The 16545-nt window shown below is 39.5% G+C and overlaps 1 protein-coding gene across 1 annotated transcript in view; it reads left to right on the top strand.

The window, feature by feature from the left end:
• The first annotated feature begins 856 nt into the window (after positions 1 to 856).
• Positions 857 to 16545, top strand: part of anos1 (anosmin 1) — a 60234-nt gene continuing 44545 nt past the window's right edge. The window contains exons 1-2 of the mRNA XM_008400774.2: positions 857 to 1140; positions 11581 to 11628. Of these exons, the coding sequence (XP_008398996.1) occupies positions 958 to 1140; positions 11581 to 11628 (231 nt within the window). The 5' untranslated portion in view covers positions 857 to 957. The remainder of the gene's footprint in view (positions 1141 to 11580; positions 11629 to 16545) is intronic.

Below are 16545 nucleotides of genomic sequence, written 5' to 3'. Positions count from 1 at the left end.
ATCCTGCTGGAAGTAGCCACGAAAAATAGGTTTGCTGTGCTTATAAAGAAATGGACGTAGCCAGCAAAAAAAGGGAGTGTGAGAGAAACTTGTGCTATCAAGACATTTTTCTGTCCCTCCTTTTCTTTCCTGCCAAAATCAGGTCCAATTTGGACAGCTGGCATGGTCAAACCCAWTGGGCAATATAGTAGTGTGGGTAGGAAGGATGCTTTTTATGTTGTTTGTTGCTGTCTGATATTTCTGCTGTGTGTCATATTATTTGGCTTTCTGCAACAAGTACTTGTGATTGTGACAAATAGAGATTAAAAAGTTGTTTAYTACTGCTTCAAATACTCAAGATATGCTACTAGGTTTAAAGGGATTTATACATGTTTTTATGCTGTTCTGGCCATATTATTAACGTTGAACCTGARACCAGCTCAAGTCATATTGTCCAACCGGAACAATAGCTTCCTGCTCCAACAACAACAACAACAACGTATAGTCCCTTTTTTATTTTGATGTTCGCTTTGGTCTTTTTGCCAAAATGCYTTAAATTGCTGCTATGTGATTGGCTGGACTAATATGTGACTTGACTTGTAATTGGACAGGTGTACCTAAAAATTACTCCGTAAGAGTAAATCATGCTTCGCTGTGCTTGAGAGGAAAAAAGATACAGTTATCATAAAAGTTTATTCAAGTGGAGTAGATATGGAGAGACCTGCTTTATGCCTCCCTTTCCAACCATGAACTCTATGAAGCAATCTTTACCTGCTTCATCGCTCCTCACGCACGTCACTCACCTTGGGATCATCCAATCGCGAGACACACGAGCCCCGTAGCTCCTCCCCGGCGTATAATTGGAAGTTTCTTTAGTTTCTCCAGCGGAGCTCGCGCGGCAGTGTAGTCTGAGCTCGTGGAGGGATTAAAAAGACACCACCACCAGCAGCAGCAGCAGTAGCAGCAGTAGCAGCAGCAATGTTTACAGGGAGCCCGAGCGGATGTGTGACCCTGTGTTTGTGGATTACGGCCCTGACGAGCGTCTCTGCAAGGAAGCAGGACGACTCCTTCTTCACCGCCAGCGTTTACCGAGCGAGATGCGCCTCGAGGTGCCTCAGCCTGCACATCACTCGCATCTCCGCGTTCTTCAAGCACTCACAGGTACGACGAGCGGGGTGGTCGCTGCAAGCAAGATCAGACCCAGATAAAGCCCACGGCTGCCTGTGTTAGTAGGAGTCGACGGCTCTCAGAATAAATGAAACCTGTTCTCTCCTGAGCTTTATTGAGGTGGAAAAACTGGAGGACACTAATTGTGCTCTGTTTATTTGTTGATCAGGCAAATTAGTCTTAAATTAATGCAAAAAAAAAAAAAAAAAAGTGTCACTGAGTTGCTTGTGAAGTTATTGCCACCAGCCAACTGAGAGATGGATAACTGTTGTCTGTTAGAATCAGGGCGCTTTACAAGCCTAATTAACACATCGCCGTGTTTTCGAGACTTGGAGATGAATAATAGCTCCAAGTGCAGCCAGTTTCCATTCATTACTCGCTAATTACTGGAAAATGAGAGGTCATCTCTTTTGAGTACAAATGTGGTCGCCACCTTGCTTAGTGGCCACCACATTTTTACACTGTGCTGTGATGCAGACCTGGCTTGGATCCAATTGAAATTAGCTGTGTGTTTTGGTTGATTTTGGTATGTGGTGTCAGAAGTTGTTTTTCACCCTCCGCTGAATGCACTGTTCTCTCCCAGGACCCCTAGAGAAAAGAGCTGGACACTGATCCCTCTCCCCCCCCACCCCCTTTCTTTTTTTTTTTTTTGCTCCTTTTTCTCCATTTATCTATTTGGTGTCTGGCTGCCTTTACTATCACCCCATTAGGATTTTCAAGGCTTGTCTTTTTCTCAAGGTGCATTAATGAATTCCTAATTCTTTGGAAACATGCTGGAGATGGATTAATCTGTGGTTAGTTTGAAATGCGCTCAGTCTTTTCCTAACTGAGAGACAATTTCTTTCTTTCGTTTTTCTTTCTTTCTCTCTTGTCTGATGTGCAGGTCAGTTTTGAAAGATTGAAACTTGTTTMCTCCAAGAACTATAACACACAAATGAGAAACTATGCAGGTTCTTTGATAGAGATTGGAGCTTTCAATCAAATAAAAAAAAGAAAGGAAATACAAGATTATTTAAATTTATGCATAAAATTGTAGGTTTGTTTGTTAGAATTAATTTTACTTGTCATAGCACTTTTGTGTGCTGATAATTGGCATGGGTTGGTGTAAGTTTCAAACAATGTGAAAACAAAAAATGAAAGTGAAAATACTGTCGTTTCACACAAGGATTTTACATGAAATCTGTAATCATGTGTATTTGTGGTTCAAAACGGAACAAGTGGTGGTCCAGTGCTAAAAAATGTCATGTATTGGTTTTGTAATAATGTCATCTGTWCCATTTACTTACTGAATTTTGTTCTTTTAATGTAAGAACAAAATTCTTACATTAAAAGTAACACAAAAGTAACACAAATGTCCCAAGGTAATATCAGCTGGATAATTAGTCGGACTACCTTAACAGTCGCTTCACAGACATGCAGCTCATAACTTGCCTCAGAAACAGTGTTACCTTAATGAGAGTGATGGGTGGCGCTCCTTTAGTTTACAAGTAACGACTATTTTTGTTTTTTACGACTGGAAATATTTCCTAACAGCCAAATTTGTCTTATTAGTAGACAAGGGAGAAAACATCGGCACTGTCCTTTAGCCAGCTGATTACTAGTGTGGAGCAACAAGTTAGGGAGGGGCAGCAACTCAGGTCACTTCCTCTGACATATTATTGTAAGGACTTGTGGGAACAATATGATGGCAATTTTTCATGGTTTTGAAACAGCAACTTTTTAAAATCTTGCTACTCCGGTATCATACCTACCAGACACGTCCTTACCGTGGTTAGTCACAGCATTATTTATGAAAAGATTAGATGTGGCTTAGCTGTATTCCGCATTGTGTTAKGATAGAAATAGAAGTGAAGAGGCATTCAGCAGAAATAGACTGAAAACAGGGCTTTGTAAAAGTGCAACTTGGCGAGTGGTAGCAGGGATTAGTTTTGACCAGGTTCCAGGAGAGTAATGCAGCCCAAGGTTGCATAGTCAGGGAATTAAATTAGTCATCAGCTAAGAAGTCAAATAACTGTTGGAGCCTCACCTCTAATGAACAGCTAATAGTCAACATAATTGAGTGCAGAGTCTGAGAGTCTGAGGCGGTCCCCAGTAAGGGGGGAAAATAAAAGGGAGCCATTTGTGTAAAGAAAGGCTGTTTAGTGATAAGTAAAGCAGTTTAAGCAAGAAGAGGCATATCTGTGAGTATTGTCTTTTACACTGTGGTCTCACTAGTTTCACTAGGCCTTGCATGTCAGAATGGGGGGTCTGGTCAGCTGTGAAAACATATGGCCACCCTCTTTCCTGCCCTCTACCCCCCTGGCTCTGCCAGTAAATGCCAGCATCACAACTTAAAAGCTTCTCTAGGAGACACATTGCTTTACTGATGCTGCTTTGCTGAGGTCACCTTCCTGCTAAATAAGCAATCTGGCTATGCTAGAGATGCACCAATCAGGCTGGCTTTTCCTATCTTATAYCAATTTCCTGCTTTCATTCAGGTCTATCTAGCAGATTCTGAATTTGACCATATTAATTAAAATTTCCAAAGGGCTATAACACATGAAATAGAAGAAAATGKGCCAAAAGATCAGTCATAAAGCCAAACCAATAAATACAGATTGATAATCTGCAGGTGAAACCCTGAAAAACAGATTTTCTTTATAGGATGCATCAAAACGTAGAACTCTATTTTCAGTCTACAAACTAATCAACAAGTTTTTGAGAATGWAACAACACAAATATGCAGAGTAGAAGTTAGGATTTCAACGTATAATCAGTGATGTACCAAAATATATTGCCCTGCTATTGGAATTGGTCAATTTTTCTTGATCTGTAATACAAAATGWTTAATTTCCCTCTACATACAACTTCACCAACAACTTGTACCTTGAYTTTCTTTTTTAAATAAATTAAAACTCAKATCAGATATTTTTGCACATGGTTTGATGAATGAATGGTACAAATTATGCGGAAAGCTATAAAGCTTGTAATTRTGGTGCCAAGCCTCAAAGAAATCCAGAAATCAGCTTTGGCTTGAGAATCTAGATTGGTGCATAGAAGAAACTACAGAAGAAAACATTTTAAACGGCCAGTATTGTGTATTTCCCAGGCACACAGTGTCATTTATAGCACAATCAAGTCACTATGTTACCTTAAGTTCTTATAAAAATCCTCTATATATAAAACATTGACTTCATAATTTCACCACTTGAAACTTAGCCTCTGTGTCTTTAAGAAGCTTCTGCTCTTTCTGACACTCTGCCTTCAGCACCTCATCACAACAACCTTTCTTCATTAAATTATGTTAGTTTGTGCTAAATGATAAATCATGTTCATGGCGAACAACAATACAAAACACACAAGCCGTAGCCGTCATCTGGAGATTTATGACGAACATTAGGGACAGAACCTTCCTGCAGTTGAAGTATTTTGGCAAATCCTGCCGTGAAATGTTGGTAGTTTTCAAAGGACTCCTGCCTAAACTTTATTTGAGCAAACTACAACTTTCTTTGGCAATATCACAAGCAAACGTAAAATGAAGTCATGCAGCTGTGTTCTCTGTTACTTGGAGAAAATGCATGGACACATGCTCTGATAAAAAACATTTTCCTATTCCAACAGCTGTTATGTAGCGGCAAAGGCAGCAGAAAAAAACTTAGTATAATCTTGTGAAGTGGAGTGGAGATACAGTTGTGTTTCCAGGTGAGGGGATGGGCTTGGGGTTGCTTGGTAACAAAATTGTGGCCCAACAATTTAGAGGTTTTTGAAACATGTTGTTTTGCAGACACCAGCAGAATATTTTTCTYATTCCCAAAAGATGTCTGGGTGTTTTTTATTGCTCCTGGACTGTTTCTAGAAGCAGTAGACATCCAAATAGAAGAACAGAAATATGSAAAAAGTGATTTTTGTGTAATAGTGAACCTTTAAGCATCACTGGATATATCTGTGGCACTTTTTTTYCCCATTTTAAAAAAAATTCAAACTAAAAGAAAAAGACTAGGGGTRAAACATTTACAGTTTTCTGGCTGATCGTTGATTCCTGATCTTTCAAAAGCCTGACCCCACCGACTCTGATTTTGGCCGATATCAATTTTTTTGTCCGAAATATCGCTAAATGCAGTAAGAAAGTAGCTGAATTGATAACAGTGGGGTGACTATTGTTACCAGCAAATGTGCAGACATGGACCTGGTGGGCCGGTTTATCAGTCAAACCTCTCTCATGGGAGAGAAGAAGAAAATAGTGGTTGGAATTTGCTGAAGTAGATAAGATCAGGACGCAAAATCGGCTTCAAATGTAGCTATTGGCCAATCACTGATCTCCCAAAATTAAGAAAATCGGCACCAATAAATTGCAGCATCCCTAAAAGAGACAATTAAATTAAACGCTATTTGCTGAGGCAAACGGTGAGTAGAACAATGAACAATTGCTTCCAGTCTACGGCCAATTTTCTGGTGCATCTCTTGGCTAAGCGCAGACTATAGTCCTGTCTGCAGCGGCCATGCTCAGTCAGCACACACCTACAGGTGGATCTGCTTCCTCTCMGGTCTTATTACAGTGACGGGCCCAGCAGGCAGCTCGGAGCTCCACTCGGGTGATTGAGACGACAGACCTCCTAATTCAACTCAGACATCCTTCGGGGGGGTCATTTAATACTCACTGAGCAAACCAAGACACACAATGCGTTCCATTTTAATGGAAATGAAACGTCTCGGTTGTATGTCAAAACAGAGCTTCTTTTCCCRTGTTTCCTGATATTTTACTGTCTCCGCTCAGCATCTAGTAATCTATCTGAGCTGCTACTAGTTTTGGTCTCGGAACAAAAGATAATTTGCTCCTTTTAACACATTTAGCAGCTGGGTTCTGTTTTTTTATATATCAACCTTAATTCAATCATTCTGTGAACACTGGAGAATTTAGATGTTGTTACAGATGTTGTGAGCAGCCACACGTCTGATTTGGGATAAAAATGAGAAACTTTGTTTTAATTGCCACATATCTGAATTAGTGCGAAATGGAAACAAGCATGAAGCTGCAGAGTTGGGAAACTCATGGGTAGTCTATTGCTTGTCAGATTTATAGCAACGAGAGATTTATTGATGTAATAGCATTTCCAAACACAGATTTATTGACATTTTACTCCACTTTTGGGGAACTTGTCACCCCGAGTACAATAGACAGAGCCGGGGAACACCCAACCATAAATATTAGCTCTCGGACACTTTTAAATATTAAGAGCGAGCTGGGAGCCCCACGCAATAATGTATTCTGAAACATCGGCCTTGTAGTGGATTATTTATGTGGGGACGTGTGAAGCCAAAAACAAGGTGTGTCCATGAGCTCTTGTTATTACATTTAAAGCAATAAAAATCTCACACATTTTAAATTCACTCATTCATTTCCAATATTGTAAAAATCTAAGCATCTTGCTTGACGGATTTGTGTTTCGTGAAGAGGGAGAGAGAGAGAGAGCACAAAAAGAGCAGCTGGAAAGTAGTTTTTCCATGTCCTGTTGTTTTCAGCTTTTGATACGATTGAGATCAAACCACAGCCCAGCGCTCCTCTCATGTGTGGAGTTTTTCATTAGTGAAGACAGCAGATGAATAGAGGTCTATGTAACTTGGCTTAACCTCTCTCTGTGTGTGTGCTCCAGGAGCATGACGGTCCTGTCTGTAAATCTCAGCGCTGCTACAGCCCCGACCTACCTCAGCTGACAAATTGCCCTCATTCCAATGTGGAGACAAACTTTACACCAGTTGTTTGAGCTCTCTGAAGCACCTTTTTATGTTAACACTGAGCTCACTTTAACTCGCTTTCAGGAGGTCCTGCCCCAGGAAATGATTAACGTCAACTGAAAAAKTAGAGGAAGGACTGACCCCATCTTTTATATTTACTTTATTAAAATCCCATACTTTTTATGGATTGAAACAGTACAATAAATATTTGTTTGTTATTATGTGTTCAACATTGATATGAGCATTAATTTGTTATGCTCATCTTRATGAGGGATACTGTTACCTAAGATTTTATGTTTAAAAGCAGTTGGCTGTGTGCATGATGAGAATAGTCTGTTTGCCACAGTAATTTGGCAAACAGGTTGAAAGATTCAGAGGTTGAAAGATTCAACCTYTTTCAGAAAAACCATTTTCCGAAAGAGGTTGAATCTAAGCACATTATCTCCTTTATCTTCCTCCTGAATCAGTATGGAGCAGTAGGTAGCCTGCARTAAAGATGTAACTTACCTGTTGCCGTAGTTACCTGGAAACATATTTGTTGGCAAACAGTTTTGTACATTACTGCCACCTTGTGATAGTGATGTTAATGTTGTGTCTCTACCAAGTATGGATGGGCAATTTAGGCCGGATATTTTATCTCAATGTTTTGTGAGATTTATTGCAGTCATGATTTAAATGAGAGATGCACTGATCAAAATGATGCGAYTGATTTTGGATGCCTARTTTTTGTAAATCTTTATCCCCCAGTAGTAGACCAATCCGAATTGGTCAATCAAAATTTGACCAATTCAGATTTCTCTTTATGCACTATTATATAAAAATACATAAGAACAGTATTGCAAATATTGCTTTGATCCTCTCTAAGTAGTTATTTATTTATTTTAGGAGAAGAGGTATCATAGGGCGTGTAACACATTAAAAATGATTTAGGAGTTTGCATTTTAAACTAAAATATAGATTTCTACCTTATAGCTTTGAGTTTTTCTAAACAGCCGTCACCATTTTCCAACCTGACATCCGTCACAGTATGTTGATAGCTCCCAGGATCAAACAAGCAATTTGCTGTACTTGGTTCAGTCTTCCTTTTATCTTCAGAAAATCTCATTTCTTGCTCTCTCTCTCTCTCTCTGGCTAACTTAACTGCAGATCTGTCTTAGAAAATGTTGTTTCTTTTTAACTAGTTTCTTACCTCTTATTTGATTCAGTTGGCAAACAAATATACTTAAATCAAGACAAACCTTGCAGGCTACAAGGTGGCACAGTTAAAGTGCACAGGTTGTAATTCCAGCCTGGGATTTTTTTTGCATGTGCCTTGCATGTTGTCGCTATTCATGCGCAAGGTCTTTTCCCGTACTCAAGCTTCCTCACACAGTCCAGAAACATGTAAGTTAAGCTAATTGATCTCTCTTAGTKGCGCTTTGGAGTGAGCGTGTTGGGGACATTGTTTGTCCTGTGTTGCCTTGTGAAAAAGTGGTGTCTTATCCAGAGTGTAGTTCAATGGTTTCTCACGCTTAAAGTGMAATCTATGAAGATAAATTGCAGTAACTASAAATATACTTCAATGACAGCTAACCACCAGTTTATTTATACATTTATTTTTTGTGGTTTGTAAAATTTCTTAGTGTTTGGCCTTTTATTTTTGTTCTACTAGAGTATAATGGAGCTTAAGGTATCAAAGAACCTGTTAGCTTTTAAAAGACACATTGGCTTGCCTTTGAAGTCATGACTCCTCAAAACTTGGCCCGACCTCAACAAGGTCTTATAGACCAGGAGGTGCTTTCCACTATTTAAAAGGCAGGACATGATATAAGCAAGACTAAACGCAAGAAAGGGATGCATTTAATCCTAGTGAAAATCCCAGAAGAAAAGGAGATTTACATTTTCCAAAGGAGCACTGATATCCTGAAAGATAAAAGGAGTTTTGTCCTCTCAGCTCTCTCTGTATTCTAGACAATGCAACGTGCCTCTGGCCACCTGCTCCGACTCGTCTGCTGACAACACCCATAATGAATCTCTAATAAATGTCCTCTTTGCATACTCCTGGTGTCACTCTACTGTCACCAATACAGCTCAGATCACCTTTGCACGTTCTTAGACCCCCACCCTGCCCAACCTCTTCCCTCCCCAGTCACACCGGAGAATATCTGGAACGAATTCACTCGCTGAAGTCCTTGACAGTCCTCGGCTCTGCATAATGTTCGGAGAGTGGAGGAATGTCATGGTGAGTCAGAGGGATGAAGTCCTGACCTATAATTATTCCCTCGTTGGTCCCTGAAATGGTGGGGTCAGGTCTGGACAGCTGGGGCAACATCCTACTGAGGCTGTCTGTAACGGGCATGCTGTCACACAGCAAAATTAGCTCCTTTGTGGATCTGGCCCTGTCTTTGCTGATGGATGGGCAGAGAGAGGCATCAGAAACAGGACAGATGATTTAGGATGCGGCCTACAGTTGTGACAATCTGTATAAATTATCCGGATGTATCGCTTGCCAGTGTAAATGCCTGCGTTTTATTTATATTTTATCACCAGTGGCGTTTGGCTCCCCGAGACTCATCATTAAAAATTTAAATAAAAATATTTCACTGTGACAGATTTCACCAGGCATTAACTCTTGTGATGCTGAACAAAAATGATGCATGGATGAGTAATAAACAATAATTTAATCCAGAGCACAGGTGTTCTATGTCACCCAAAAGGACCGAAAACTTATGGATGCACAGCAAACCCTTCAGCCAGACGAGCTCTCATTTCAGCTCCGTGTGGTAACGAAAACAACCATCCCAAGTCTCATTAGTGCTCAGACTCTTAAAAATTTTTCATCCTTATCTGCTGCCTTTTTTGCGAGGGAGATTCTCTATAGACATGACTGTCCAATCAGGAATCCCTTTGAAGCCATTTGACCGCTATCCTTGACTTTAAAAGCACAACAGTTACTGGCACTGGATGTCAAATTAAACCCCTGTAATGATAACTTCTCTGCCAGAATCTCATGGGAAATTTCTTCTGGATTACATTGTACGAAAAGGCTTTGAACTTGACATTGAACCTAAACAGACTCTTTGCTTGCGGATCCCTGAAGTTTGAATGTCTTTTCACAGCTTCGTTTTATGGGGAGGACAGGGAACATCCAGATCCCAGACCCAGTTCCAGGTCATTGACTAGAAAAACTTTTCTATGGGAACTCTGAACTTTCTGTTAGGAATCTATGCACTTGATCATTCATCATTCATTCAGAGGTATTAAAATGGGGAGCAGAGAGGCAATAAACAGTATTATAATTGTAATGGATGGATCATATGTTCCAGTAATATATGAAATATGTAGTTTTTTTTTTTTTGGTGTTTTAGCCTACTCCTAAATGTCCTTTATATTGTTGTTGCTGACACTTGTCACTAAGAAAAGAGATATTTAATGTGGATCCATCTTTGTCTTTTTTAGCCTTGAAACTATGTTGAAAACTAGACTATTTAACCTGTGTCAATTCAATAAAACATCGACATCAGTTCCAAAACATTCATTCTACTTGATTGATAGTTGATTTTAAAATTAGTTTGTGATWGAAACTTTATAAAAATGATTCTTTTGGAATTAGGTCTGTCCCATTTGTGTATTTAGAGCAGAACACATGTCCACGTACATCAGACATAGTGACTCAAGTTTCAGACATAGGCCAGAGTCAAATGTAAAAGCAAAGACTTTCAGATCTGAATTGGACTTGTGCTCGAGTCTCATTAACAATCTTGCATGCAATCAGGAGTGAAAGCAAGTGATGTGTAAGTTAAAGATCGTCCTTACAGGTGATGTATACACTTTCCTTTGAAAAGGTGTGCTTTATTATAAACGAGTGATGTTCACGGCTATTAATTGTTCATAACCTGCTCATGTTCAGGGTCATTACGGATTTGGACCCTGGGTGAAACTATGATAACTCAGAGCAACCTCCAAGCATGTAATTATAATTTATTGAAGTTTTGAAGCCACATTTCCTTTCATAGTGTATGACTGAGACATAGAAAATTACTTATTAATTATGAATCATCCTCCTGGGGCGGTATGAATTAATGCATGGTCGGTACCAAATGACCTGTTCTTGAATTGAGTAGGGTTAGGGCAGAATAACCAGTACACACCTATTGGACTAGCAAGCCATTCACTGATTTGTTTGACAAAGAATAACAGAGCTCTTAACCATAACGATTGCAGGAAATGACCTCTTGGATGGGCAATTTTACCTCTTCTGGTGTTTCACTTGATAATCTTACATCTTTCTACACATGAGCTTTAAGAACAGACATGGCTAACTATATGGACCAAATGTTTGGTTTGTCAGAGGGCAAATAATTGTACCATCACAGCACTTAGAACGTGTGCAGTCTACCAGAGCTGTGTGCGTCAGCTTTGCCCTCAACACACTGGAACGTGTGTTGAGAGATCAAACAAAATCCTCACAAAAGCAGAGGTCACTGCGCTCTCCTGAAACTGACCAGAGGTGTGCTGCAGCCCACTTCTCTTCTTTGGGTGGAGATGGTCTGACTCAGACTTACACATTAATCAATCACCAGGAGGGCTGTGCTTCAGGCTAAGCAGTGTGTGGATGTATATCGTGACAGGAAGAGAAGAGAGTCAGAGTTACGTATGTGCATTTTGATGGATTGATTGTTGCAAATGTATTTTCAACAGTATCTCCTGATGAGTAACGATGTTTTCCCTTCTCCTTTGCAGAATAATGGCTCTTTGGTGTGGTGCCAGAATCACAAGCAGTGCTCCAAGGTAATGTGGTCTCATTTCTTTCATGAATGAGATGCATGCCACGTACATGGCTCATTATCAGAGAATAATATGACTTAAAGCATACGAGTTGCAACAGGACCGGTCTTTTCATGCCTCCACGGCAAACATGAACTGTTGATGTAGACTATCGTGAGAGAAGAGGAGCGTTTAATGAAATTGCTTCRGCTTTTGTTGATTCCTATTTGCTCCTAATTGGAATACAACGAAAGAGGATTCTGAGAAGAATGAAAAAGTACAGAAGCAAGGTGTGATCGCTTGTTGTTATTTGGAGTTTTAGGCTGATAAATTATTATGGCATGTGTCCCGTAGGGCTTGTTTGTGTTTTGTGCCCCGTTTGAAAGATGACTGATACAAAGCTGGCGTTGACGGCTCTTCTGAATAGATGGTGCTGACATACTCCATCAGACTCTCCCGGAGYCGTTGACAAGGCCCTCGGAAATGCGCTGTAAAGGCCGTAGGCTGGGAGAAAGGATGGATGCACCAGCAGAGTTGATTCATGTAGTCATCTCAGCAGGGCTCTCTATAGCTTTAAAGACGCCTTCATCTCCTCTATCTAACTGGAAAATAAGAATTTGCTTCTTTAATGTAGCATCAGTGCCGTTTAAGTGCTTATGCCCTGTAAATATTTAACATTTTGCCATCTTACAACTGAGCTTTATTAGGTTTTTGTACGACAGACGAACGAAAAGCAATACACGGCCTTCAATTTYCTTTTTTATAAAATGTGTGGCTTGCAGGTGTGTCTGGCTCACTGATCCCAAGATGTCTATTCATTTAGAGCTACAAATGTYTAAATCAGATTTCTACATCAAGAAACTGATTTTCTGTTTTTCGTTGCAAAACAGTACAATCTCAGTCAGATTGGATATTGCCTATAGAGGTGTTTGTTAATCCTTATGCCAGGAARGTATACAAATGCTTTCTTTTGTGTTTTCTTGAGAGGAATTATGTRGTTTAACGTAACCCGAAATTCTTGTGGATTTTGAGCCACAAAGGCTCAAATATTATTATATTTGAATGAAAAACCTGTGAAATAGTCCTTTAATCCAATGCTGATATTCTCCTACATCAAGTTTAGTGTCATTAGGAGCTCATAGTTGGCTAACTGCAATAATCTGAGTAATCTGGATTTTCTCTGTTACTTTATTACCATTTTCTTTACCCAGTAACCATAAATTCTACCAGACAAATAATCTAAACGTGACGGTGAGACCTTCTTTAGTGGCTTAGGGATGAAAGTTATCCTCTACTCCAAAGACTGTGTCTATATTAGCCAAAAAAAACATGAATTGCTCTCTTTCTTACTTAACCTAAGAGTCTTGGAAATACATACAAATTTTTTGTTTTTTTAAAAGGATTTTATAGTAATAAGGGGTTCATGCAAATTCTTGCCACACTTTTCAGTTATCTATAAAAAAAAAAATCATAAATTTTTCTTCGACTTCATAGTTATGCATAATTTTGTGTTGTCAGATAAAAATCTGATAAAATAYAGTAATGCCTTTGGTTGCAACAAGCCAAAATGAGAGAAAGTTTCARGGATATGAATATGTTTGCAAGGCAATGTATCTGTTTCTGCTCTCATCGACTCTTAAATATATCAAACTAACATATAAGGACAAATGTTTTTGTAACGGTTGTGACAAATCGCATGCAGGCCCTCAGTGTGTTCATCAACTCCTCCATCCACAGACATAAGTTATTGAGGAATGCACACTGAGAATTAGTGCAAACTGATTGTTATTAATTGGATAGATGTTGAAAAATACAGAGTGGCTGCAGTTTTACATGGTTGCCTAACATTCCTTCATGTGTGCTGCTAATATTAATCACAATCAGTGTCCGATATCAACTGCCTTTGCTAAATTCACCCTCTGTGCTCAATTTGTAGATTCCCTTTTTTGAATTTCAAATGGTTCCTACGCAGTTTGTATCTGGCTYGGGTACAGCAGAGCTATTGTGCTTTGCATTTTCTGCTGCATTTTCAAATGCAAACGTTTCTTCTTTTACGTTTCTTGTAGCATCCCCATAAAGTTGAGCTACAGTGCACCGAACCTGGAAATATTATAGTGTATTTTCTTTAACTTCTATTTGATTGACTAACGCTATCTTACAAATGGTTTTCAAGTTTTTCAAATCTCAAGCAAAAAGATACCTTGCAAATTCAGCCCTMATTTTTCCAGTAGCCTTAATCCAGTGCAAACCATTGCCTTAAGAAGTCAACATATGAGCATATAATTACTTKTGTGTAATTTGGYTTCTTTGTAACGACAGCTCTTCTGCAAATGCCTAAGAGGTTTATGAGTTAATATTACTGAACAAACATCATCATCAAGATGAAGTGATGATAACAYCAGAAAAGTTAGGGATAAGGTTGTGGAGGAGTTTGTAGCAGGGTTTGATCTGGTTTATGTTCTCCATCTCTGTCCTCACACATGACGCCTTGGGAAAGTTGTGCACAGTTTCTGGGGGCGTGTCCTGTAGTTTCGACCATTTCTGCACATCCCAATTCRTTACYGTCTGCCTTCAGCACAAGTGGTGCCTGCTAGASAGGAGGAGCAAAGAAAAATCTAAAACCATGCTTGTTTTAMCAATTATATGCACARTTGAATACAGCCAAAAGTGCAACATTGGAGGAAAACATCTTAGAGGTTTGAAAAGGATTCAACCATAGATAAAATCATGAATCTGTGGCAAAACTGGTGTTCACAGATGCTCTCCATCCAGTCTGATTGTTCTTCTTTTTCACAAAGACTACAGTCTCTAGGTGTACAAAGAAAGACATTCTTTAGATGACYAGTCGCTGTAAGTCCAGCTGAAGGTATTTTCACAAAATACATGTAATACTTTGGAAGGGCTATATATCACTGAAATGCTGCACTTTAAGATTTTTCGAGGTAAATGTGCGAGTAAAGATTTTCTGACTGTTGGTGACACAAAAAAGGTCTAATTAATCATATTTCGAAACTTCYGTGACAGGCAGTCTCCCTCCTGTCCACTTTGATTGCCAACATCAGCTCCTAGTCATCCCTCAAGCCATTCCTCAGTGTTATGTTTTAAGAAAGTCATTTCCTGGCTTCAAGTCTAAGAACAGCACACTGTTTTTATAATCAATCAGCTAATATTACTGAAACTCTGCGAATGTCTAAAATCCTCCCGGCTGTAACAAGCGTGCCAGTTAKCACTTCTTCATCCCACGTCTAAGCTCTAAATACATCAGGCTGGATTTTGATGTGAGCCCCTAAAATAATGACATGCTTGTGCCGCTGCTCTACAGCTGCGACACTCTGCTCCGCTGCGCTGCRTTGCCAGTCCGGTTTGGAGGGCTCTCCAGATTAAATTAGTTTAATCACATCCAACGTTTTGGTTCAGTTATTCAGGACATGGGCCAGGACACGGTGCTTAAGTCTAATTTGGAGAAAGGAGCCAATGTTTGGGGAGCAAACATCAACCACACTCCAGCTCCAAATCAGTGACTAGAGTGCACACTTGCAGGGCTTGTGTGTAGTGTGTCAAAACAGAGTCATTGTTGSCACTCTAACAGTTCTACCAAATGGACCCATGCTGTACTACAGTGGTACCCCCCGTGAATAGCTCTTGTGCTGTTGATTAGCCCTTGACTTCATGAACAGCTCACAGTTAAACAGAGAAACAAAGACCGTATCTCAGGGTGAACACGTTGGGGCAGAAGGTTCGTCCACTCTGGGAGTTAAAGAGCCCCGGGAGAGAACGCGACAGAGTGGCAAAACAAAGACGTTGTGACCCTCTACATCTTGTCTGCATTTTAGAAAATCAAAACCTCCATTTCCATTTGTGATTAGAGAGTCATTTTGGCCATCTCCTGTGCGGCGTCTAGAGTCGGGCTCTTGCTTTCAGGCTCCCCCATTGTCATTATAATTAACCTGCTTACCCTTCTCTCTGAAACAGAATGAGGTGGCATTTGAGRAGTCATTACCATGCCGTACCAGCGGACCTGCAGACAAGCTGCATTCAGCAGGAAGCGGGCAAGAAACCACACAGCAGGCATTTTCATGAGCTATTATCGTTAATTTGACCCACTGACTAAGCTCAAAACTTAAGAAGTTTGGATGAACTTCTTAAAAGTTCTAAAAACCCCCATGTTCTGTTTTCCTGCTGGGGAAAAGATTATATAAATTGATCTCTTGCACGCACCTACAACCAAGAAGCTTTCTATTTTCAGTGCATTTTGTTTCAGTGAGGGCTTTACAAACGCTCGCTGTGGTCACAGATGTGTTAATTTCGAGCTTTTGATTAACCATAGTGTTTTGTGTTTCACAGTAGAAATATATTAGAGCACCTGCTTTCAATTGTTTTTAAAACAATAACTGTTGGGAAAAAAAAAATCATTTGTAATTTATTGTGGATTATCCCTCTTTCACACAGTCCCAGGATTATGGATTTATCTAAATGTGCATCCCTACTAAAATGTATTTTAATATTTACACACCGTGTTGAAATTCTGTTGATTTTTGAGCCCTTTTCTAGTTCTTTTAAATTAGACATTCTTTGACAACGACCTGATTTTAAAGGTGCAGTATGTAACTTTTTCAAACTTATATWTTTTTTTTACATATTTGTTAAAATTGTCACTATGTCCTGACATTATAAAATGAGACAGAAAATGTGTGAAAAAAATGGAAGCCCCTTTGCTTTATCTGCAGAAAAGTTTGGTCAAAAACAACTAATCAGAGCCAGGAGGAATGTCTTAGCACTGTCAAGCAAGCTCGTGTATGCAATGCTCACACCTTTTTCCACACAGTTTGTTCAAGTTCAAGATTGCTGATTTGCGACAGGACATAATGGCAGTGTAAAAAACATGTTTTCATGAAAGTTATCTGGTACAACATTAAATTGGAAAAAAGGCTGATCCATCCA

Source organism: Poecilia reticulata, linkage group LG2, assembly GCF_000633615.1.
Source record: "Poecilia reticulata strain Guanapo linkage group LG2, Guppy_female_1.0+MT, whole genome shotgun sequence".
NCBI lineage: Eukaryota > Metazoa > Chordata > Actinopteri > Cyprinodontiformes > Poeciliidae > Poecilia > Poecilia reticulata.
The sequence above is the reverse complement of the archived record's forward strand: the minus strand, read 5'-3'. Positions and strand labels throughout refer to the sequence as shown.